This window comes from Macrobrachium rosenbergii, chromosome 10 (genome assembly GCF_040412425.1).
Source record: "Macrobrachium rosenbergii isolate ZJJX-2024 chromosome 10, ASM4041242v1, whole genome shotgun sequence".
NCBI lineage: Eukaryota > Metazoa > Arthropoda > Malacostraca > Decapoda > Palaemonidae > Macrobrachium > Macrobrachium rosenbergii.
The window spans coordinates 30,880,226-30,889,767 of record NC_089750.1 but is presented as its reverse complement, the minus strand read 5'-3'; the positions used below and the strand labels follow the sequence as shown (position 1 = coordinate 30,889,767).

The 9,542-nt window shown below is 35.9% G+C and overlaps 1 protein-coding gene across 1 annotated transcript in view; it reads left to right on the top strand.

Moving 5' to 3' along the window:
• Positions 1-461: 461 nt before the first annotated feature.
• HBS1 (translation elongation factor EF-1alpha (GTPase) HBS1) overlaps positions 462-9,542 on the top strand; it is a gene marked incomplete at its 5' end in the record, with an annotated part of 255,149 nt that continues 246,068 nt past the window's right edge. Inside the window, one exon of the mRNA XM_067109557.1 lies at positions 462-539. Within this exon, the coding sequence (XP_066965658.1) occupies positions 462-539 (78 nt within the window). The remainder of the gene's footprint in view (positions 540-9,542) is intronic.

Sequence of the window (9,542 nt, the reverse complement as noted above, 5' to 3'; positions counted from 1 at the left end):
TCAGCTCAGTGGTCTGGTTAAACTATTTTAATAATAATAATAATCTGATCATCATAGTGAATAAGTAGAAAGGCCCAGGAGGTAAATTTTTGTCTGGTGATGGTGTGGTTTTGGTTAAGGAAAGGTTTATGTAAAGTTGTGGTGCTCAGTGTAGCTTCTGATTGCTCGACAGGAATGGTAACAACTACTGTGCAGTACTGTACTGTATATGGTTTTTCTCAGGTTCCCAAACTGCTGATACAGTATAGGGTATTGACTTTATCCAATAAATGTTATTTACATCTTCTAGTGGATTATTGTCAGTATTTCTTAGTTTATCATCCTAGTTTAGACTTTTTTTAGCTGACAGTATGTTGCATTACTGGTCAGATTTATAAGTGGTATATTGATTATTATTAACTTTTTCTGGTAGTCTTTAGTAACATAAAGTTTTTGTGTTTCTAAGCTTTTAAATATGATTTTTTCAGTCTCCAAATGTAGACAGAACTCGACATGATTCATCTAGCTTTCAGAGGCCATCTCTCTCATCTGAGGATGAGGTAAGTACAGTTATTCATCTCTTTTACTCTGGTAATAGGTAAAAAGTTTGGAAAAAATCTGAAATGTGTTAAGGGATGGGTCCAGTACTTAATATATCCTGTCCTTGCAATTGTTCCTACAGAAATACAAGTCATCTTTTGGCACAAGCTGGTTTGGTGGCTGAAGCTAGCTAACAAGGTAGCTAATTAGTGGTAAGTGATTGAGGGGCAGGGGCTACCTTCCACTCACTCAATGCAAGCATTCACTTTCTCCTTGACAGCTACAGTGAAGATGTCTTTGCCCTTTTAATGAGATATGATTTCAGTATATTTAATGAAGATTTAGTCATATTTATTCTTATACTAAATATATACAGTATTTTGGATATAAAAGTTTAATATGTACAGGCAGTCCCCGGGTAACAGCAATCTGGTTTTATGGGGCTTGTCTAGCGACGAAAATCGGCAATTTTCAGTGCCAATACATACCTAAGAGAGGTGCTGATAACCAAAAATTGGCGCTTTTTGGCGCCGATAAGCCCTGGTGATTTTCGGTTATCAGCAATTTTCAGTTACCATCACATCCTCAGAACAGAACCCCCACCAATAACCAGCAACTGCCTGTACAGTACGTAATTTTTGTTGGTTCTGTCTAATATCATCCTGCATTTTTTACGTTCATATTTTAACACTGAATTTTACTAGTATATCGTCATTAACCTATTCATTATCAATCATATCATTAATTTATATATTTAACCTTCATTACGGCGCTGAATAATCCTGATGGGTTCCGGCGCTTGGTCTTCAAGACCTAAATTTCATAATCAATCAATCAACCAATAATGAAACAAAATTGCATACAAATAGAAATAACGGAGCACAGAAAAGTAAATCTTGAGAAGAAATTAATGCTTTAGAAATAAATGGTAAAGAATAAAGAAACAGGTACAAATGGGATGGATAATATTTTATCCAATTCATATGAAATATTAATGCAAATAGGAACACAGGAGGATGCTACTACAGAAGTAACAGAAGAGGGTCATGATGGACTGGGAATTAAAGATAAAAAAAGGCCTTTGTAGAGAACACCACCCAAAACGAAAAAACCAACTGTTATTAGAGAAACATCGGTCAAACCAAAGATAAAGGATATGAAGAAAGAACAAAAAAAAAGCAAGCTAAGAATATACCTTTATCTCCTAAAGTTATAGTAAAGCCCATGAAGACAGATTTCCAAAACACTGAAGAAGTGAAAGAGAACCACACCATAGATAACAATGATTATGTCAGGGAGAAGAGATTATTCCATCTCCAGTAATTGGTACAAGAAAAAAATGAAGAAAGAAATATACAGACAGTCTCCGGTATATGACGGGCTCGGCTTACGATGTTCCGAGTTTACGATGCTTTTCAAACATATTCATAAAAAAATCATTTCCTGGGTTACAACGCATGTTCCAGGTTTACGACGCTGACAATACCGGTCCGACGGAAGAAATATGGCTCCAGAATGGCAGAATGGTCAATTTTGGAGGGTTTTCTGTTAAAAAACTCAATGTAAATGCAGGATGAATTGTTTTCAAGACACCCAAAGGATTAAAAATAAGGTTTTTTTACGATTTTCGATGGTACGACGACGCCAGTCCAACCAGTTGCGGATTTACATTGAGGCTAATGAGGCTGCAGCCTCAGGCCCCGGGTACTGAGGGGCCCCCCGATGAGGTGATGATTAGAAAATATATCAATAAAATTGGCAATAGTACATTTACGAGACTTGGCAAACCTGGAGTGTATACGCGTTCATGTCAGCTAGGCGAAACCTCGAGGTAGTGGTGTGGTGTATATAGTGAGAGGAGCCAACGAGTACAGTTCACGTGGCACAGAAACGTGTTGGACATGCACTGTGCTGTGAGTAGTTGAGTTTATGTGAATGGTGTGAATTGGGTCTGCACTATATTTGATTGTGCTCGAGTGATTGATAGTATTGAGGTGAATTATTGGTGCGTGTGGCATCTGGTTTGTGAAGCGTTATGTTTTGTGTTATTATTTTATTTGTCACAATCAATCAATCAATCAAATAATCAATCAAATATATATATATATATATATATATATATATATATATATATATATATATATATATATATATATATATATATATATATATATATATATATATATATATATATATATATATATATATATATATATATATATATATATATATCAATGGTTCAACTGTGAAGTTGCCTAGAATAGCTATATTGATAAAATATGTCCAATATTGAAGGTGTTATGTAATATTATGTGCATGAGGAGGAATATGGTGGACTCTGTATTGTGGTGGTAGTGATACGTTATTATATAACTTATAACCGTTGTATAATAACGTATGATCACCAACACAATACACAGTCCACCAAATTCCTCCTCATGCACATAACGCTACCTTCAATGTTAGATATCTTTTATCAATATATATATATATATATATATATATTCTTGACAATATTGCAGTTATACCACACTAGAATAGTTATAAAATATAAATATAAAAATATAAAATATAAATATTTATATTTTATAGTGGTTATAACATCCAGGTCTGGATTGGTTCGGATGGGGAACGGGCACTGAAAAAAGGTAAGAACCACTGTATTAGAGATAATGAACACTATTTTTCGTTTCATTATGACCTAATGGTCAAGCTAGAGAGAGGTGGAAGCTCTTCTGCTGTGGCCATCCCTTAGTGGGAGCTCCTAGGAGCAGGCGTCAAAATGAATTGAATTGAATTGATAGATGTTTGTTTTCGCCTCTAAATGGTAAGGGAGTACTGATTTTACGCCAGTACTGATTTATATTTGTGTGTTTCGCAAGGAAGGAGAGATATATTTGAAATCACCCTCCCTTTCCTGGGCCCTCAACCATAGCAATATGGGATAGTTTGATTTGCCTGCATTTTTGTCATAGTTTGTGATAATTACATTTTATTGTTTGTTTGTTTCAGAACCCAGAGATGTCTCTTAGAAAGTATGAAATTGGGGCAGGTTTAAAGAAAGCAGCTAAGAGAAAACTTAAAATGGAAAATATAACCAAACAACACGGATAGAGACATTTTTCACTCAGTCTGTATCAGAATCTGCTGCATCTTCTTCTTCAGCTGAAATAGAAAAGATATCCGTGCCAGTAGAGCATCAAGAAGCTCAGCTTCACAATCAACATGATAGTGATGACGTAAAAAAACAGTCATATGGCCATGAGGAAGCTTCACTGACTATAGATAGTAATGGAAATACATCCTCAGGTCTTTATGAGACAGATTTAGGATTATGGAAAGAGGTCTCATCAGATATGCAAGCACATTTTATTAGTGTAGGTAGTGTGGACTGTCAGCATAAAGATGATGATTTTGCCAGGTCCAAACGTTCATATGCTGATCAATTTCGTTACTGTACAGCTGCTTTATTCACTCGTATACATTCTCTTACTGGTGAAAAATCAGTTCGAACTTGGTTATGCTACTCTCCAACAACAGGTAAAGTGTACTGCTTTACATGTAAACTGTTATCAACTGAGGCTAGCGAATTTTCCTGTGGCTTTAATGACTGGAAGAATGTAAAGCGTGCCATTGACAATCATGAAAAGAGTCAGACACACCTGTCGGCTTGTGTGGCTTTTAAACAGCGATCAAGTCTGGTGGGTTGTGTTGATGCAATGAATGAAAAGTTGTTGGTAAGTGAAACAAATTATTGGCTATCAGTTCTTCAACGTTCGTAGACGTCATCAAATTTTTTGGCTGAGAGAGGTTTGCTCTTTAGAGGATAAGAAGAAATGTTCGGATCACCAGCAAATGACAATTATATGAATACTTGAGCTAGTAGGTAAATATGACAGTTTTCTGGCCACCCACATTGAGAAATATGGTAACCCAGGTTTTGGTATGAAGTCTTATTTGTCTTCTACAATATGTGATGAATTGATCTGTATCATGGGCAAAAAGTACTTTCTGTAATTGTTCAGGAACTGAAAATGGTCAAGTATTACAGTATTTGCATTGACTCTACACCAGATATATCTCATGTTGATCAACTGTCAATAGTTGTTCGTTATGTAAAGGAAGATGGTCCTGTTGAAAGATTCCTTTCTTTCATCGATATTAATACACACACAGGGAAAGGACTGGCCACTGCACTTCTAGATTTCTTGAGGACCAACAAAATAGACATCAGTGACTGCCGTGGTCAGTCTTACGACAACGCATCAAACATGTCTGGTACATACAATGGCGTACAGGCTCACATTCTTTCAGTGAACCCTCTTGCTGCATACATACCCTGTTTTGCTCATTCTTTAAACTTAGTGGGAGCAAATGCTGTTGATTGCTGTCCTCTCACTGTTCAGTTTTTTGATGTAGTCCAGAGAGTGTACACGTTTTTGCTGCATCTACTCATCGCTGGAGCATACTTGTTAGTGCATTAGACAAACAGGCACCAGTGCCCAAAAACTGTCAGATACGCGCGTTGGTCATGTCATGCTGATGCAACCAGTGCTCTGCGGGAAAGGGTTTAAGAGGGTTCTGTATGCTCTAGAACAGATCACAGGTGACCCAGAAGAGAAACAAATCACTAGACAAGAGGCAAAGGGATTATCAAGTGAGTTTCACAAACTAGAAACTGGCATCCTCATAACACTGTGGGACACTGTTCTGCAAAGATTTAACAACACAAGCAAAGCTCTTCAGTGTGCTACACTTGACCTGAATAATGCAGTTAGTCTCCTAAATTCTCTACAGGATTTCGTTTCTTCATTACGCTCAGAATTTGATGATTTTGAAGAACAAGGTAAAGAGCTTAGTGAAACTAACACTTATGAGGAGGAAACCCGCAGGAAACAAGCGGAAGAAACAATTTGATGAGAGCTCAGGTGAAGAAACAAGAATGTCCGGAAAGGAGAAATTTCGAGTAGAGGTCTTTCTAAGAATTATTGATCACTTGAATACTGCACTAGTATATCGTGCTTCAGCTTATAAGGATATCAGCTCAAAATTTGGTTTCTTGTCTAAAGTGATGACAATGGACAGGAATTCACTTAAACATCATTGTGATTTGTTAGTTAATCATTATCCTTCTGACATTGAGACCAGCTTCAGTGATGAAATGATTCACTTTGCATCATATGCTGCAGCAAATATCAATGATTTCCGTAACAAAAATGAAAACCAAGAATGTAGCACTGAATTGATTGTATATCGAATGCCTGCAACACGGGCGAAAGAAGTCTTTCCAATGGAAATAGCATATCGCCTGTATTTATGTCTCATGGTAACAAACTGTACTGGAGCTGGAGCTTTTCAAAGCTTAAACTGATAAAAATGAAACACGAAAGCAAAAATGAAGGAACAGCTGCCTAAACATGCTGTCACTTTATAAGATAGAGACCAGTATTTTGCAAAAGTTAAACTTTCAGGATGTAGTGAGACTGTAAACCAGAAAGCTAGGAAAGTGAAGTTCCCTAAGTAGGCATTAACTTACAACATGGATTTTCATGTTGACATTTGTTTGCTCGTTTTTCATGTTGACATTTATTTGACACTCATTTTTCACATTTTTTCATGTTGAATTTATGGAAATATATACAATGCATATTAGTATTTTCATGGAAACATGAGACCAGAGTTCATAAACTGTATCTAATGTGATTGATTTTTCTGTAACTACTACCTTCTCATCTGATTAGGTAATACTTGCCTCATATGTGAATTATACAAATACATGAATTGTTCAGTAATATTTTCATTGTTTTTCTGTTGTTAATAGTTTGTAATGGGAGTTTTTTATACAGCATGATACAGCATAATGACTGACTGTCAGCCTAATGTAACTCAAACGAAAACTCATTGATAGTACACTAACTGATATTGTTCAGATGAAACATGTGCTAAAACAAAATATACAAATGTGTACATGTCTGTTAAAAGGGCCCTGATGAAGTAGCCTCAGGCCCCAAGTACTGTTAATCCGCCTCGAGTCCAACGATCGATTGGAGGAAATATGCATCCAAAACAGCAGAATGGTCAATATTTGGGGGTTTTATTATGAGAAACTCAATAAATGCTGGATTTGTTATTTTCAAGACACCCAAAGGATTAAAAAATAAGGCTTTTACGATTTTTCGACGGTATTTCGGACGCACGCCAGTCCGGACAACGATCGGAAGAAATATGCACCCAAAACAGCAGAATGGTCAATATTTGGAGGGTTTTTATTATGAGAAACTCAATATAAATGCAGGATTCGTTGTTTTCAAGACACCCAAAGGATTAAAAGTAAGGTTTTCTTACGATTTTCAACAGTATTTCGGATGACGCCAATCCGACGACAATCGGAAGAAATATGCATCCAAAACAGCAGAATGGTCAATATCTGGAGGGTTTTTATTATGAGAAACTCAATATAAATGCAGGATTCGTTGTTTTCAAGACACCCAAAGGATTAAAATTAAAGTTTTCTTATGATTCTCGATGGTAATATTTGGGATGACTCTGTCCAAAACATACGACGAAGAAAAATGTACATTCGATTTTTCATATGATCAATATTCACTAATTACTGATTTTTATTTTATTTTCATAGACTAAATATTATTTTTAATGCAAAATTGTTTACTAATTTCTAAAATATTAATATTACAACCAGCAAAGTATCATAAAAGTTAAATTAAAACCCGAATCATAAAACTGCTACCGATACCCAAAGAATAATTCACAATTTCCACTTAATAATAATAATACCTTATTCCACAAATTTACAGTGGGTATTCTTACAATGTGCATTGGTTAAAAATATAGATAAAATGTTTGTTTAAAATTTGTACTTCATACTGATGAAAGTAATATATACATAGAATTATATATGTTATCTATTAACAATATTTACACAAAACAAAACATCTGATCCAAAACACAGTGCCAACAACGCCAAGAAATTAGCCTTTCAATTTTCTTTTTTGAAAGAATTTATTGTTTCGCTTACATCTGGAAGGAAGTGTATTCACAAACAGGCCCTCACTGATAAGTGTCATCAGCTAATTTAGTCCTAGTACATTTAACCACCAAGTTATCTGTTTGCCTTGTTATTCTTACAGTGTTTTCTCCTACTGTCTCTAATTCTATAACTCTTCTGATGGTTGTAAATTGCACTGCTTAAAACATGAATAAAGCAAGGTCATATTCTATTTGCTCTTAATTCTTAACCATTCGAGCTTTTATGAATGGAGTAGCACGGTCGACTTTTTTCCACCTCCCACAGCAATTTTAGCAAACTTAATCTTGTACCTTCTGTATTAGAGTTTTATGCCCTCCTCCCCATAGCACAGCAATAATATGAAAAATAAGCTCAGCACTAGCGATTCAATCCACCATTTTTCTGAGTCAAAGTCAAAAGATTCCTTGTGTCTATTCAAAACACTAAAATGCCACTTGCTTTCTTACATATAGACTTATATGACCATTAAATGTCAGATTGCTATCTATATATAAAACCTATATTTTTACACTTACTCACATTCAGAAGAGATGTACCAGCTCTGATAACCAGATTCGATGGTATTCATCTATATATTACAGAGCCTACAAATATAAACTGTGTTTTATTTGTGCTTATTTTCAAACCGCTTTAAGAGAAGTAGAATTGACTCGATCCATCGCTCCTTCCATATTTAATGAGTGTTCTAGTTTTCATATTTATTGGAAAGAATGAATTGTGCATCATCAGCAAATTGAACAAGTTCAATCATGCGCAATACTTTGCAAGTCATTGATAAAAATATTAAATAAAATCGGACCTAAGACCGATCCTGAGGCACTCCATAATTAACGCTTTTAGTTGAAATATAAGAATCTATTTTCACAGACTGAAAGCAATTGGATAAGTAGTCTTCAAACCAAAATTTATCAATGCTATAACGCCATCTTATCTAGGAGAATTGATGAGATACGCTTAATCGAAAAGCTGACAAATCACACAAAGAGCCAACAAAGAAATTTCATTTTATCTACATTTTTATATAAGACTTCGTAACCTTTGTTAACGAGCTCAAGTTTACGCTCGCCCTAATTCTAAGTGCTGTTTATCTGACAGAAGGTGATTAACAGATAGGTATTCACACTTCTAAGATTAAGTAAGGCCAACCGCTCATATCTCTCTGCATTGCATATATCCTTCAAAAATATTGATTAATGTATATAAACATAAAATATACTAAAACCCTCATCATCGCCAGTGGTAATTTTTTTATTGCTTTGATGTAGGCTTATGATGATACTACCGGTTGGGAGATTAGAAGCGAGCCAATAACAGAGCCAGCAACCCCTTCTCTCCATGATTTATACGCTATTGGTTGGCAGAACTGGCAGCAGCCATTAACAACTTGTAACAACTCCTCTTCCTTCCGCCTCCCGATGACATGCTACAGGAAGGGTGATTTAACCAATCGCAGCGAAACACGTGGCTTTTGCATACACTATGAAGAGCGCAGCGAGAGTTTTTTTCTCTCCCTGACGTGAGAGAGAGAATGACTGCACGCCTCACCAGTTAGCCTAGGTTGGCTATAACACCTTTTTCCTTCGGGAAAAATCGTTAAGGGAGGGGCTATCTCAATCTGTAATGTATGAGTTTGCGTCTGTGATCTCGCTCTGTACACATATGTGTTTTATGTTTGGTGCTTCCCTTTGTTTGGTTTGCTTGATATATTGCTCACGCCCACCTCCTGTTTCTCAAGCCACTTAGGCTAATGTCTTAATAAGTTAAGCTGAATAGCGTAGGGTTTACTCCGCGTAGCTATCCTAGTTCAATCCTTCTTGGGTTGTTTACTATCTGTGACCGAGTGCCTCCCCACCCTCCTGTTCACACCTTTACCGACTATATATATATTATTTTGTGGTATCGAGAATCCCCTTCTCCTTTTTATCCTTTGCTATTTCTCTCCCCTTGGTTCGTTTTCAAGGTTTGTTAACTCTTC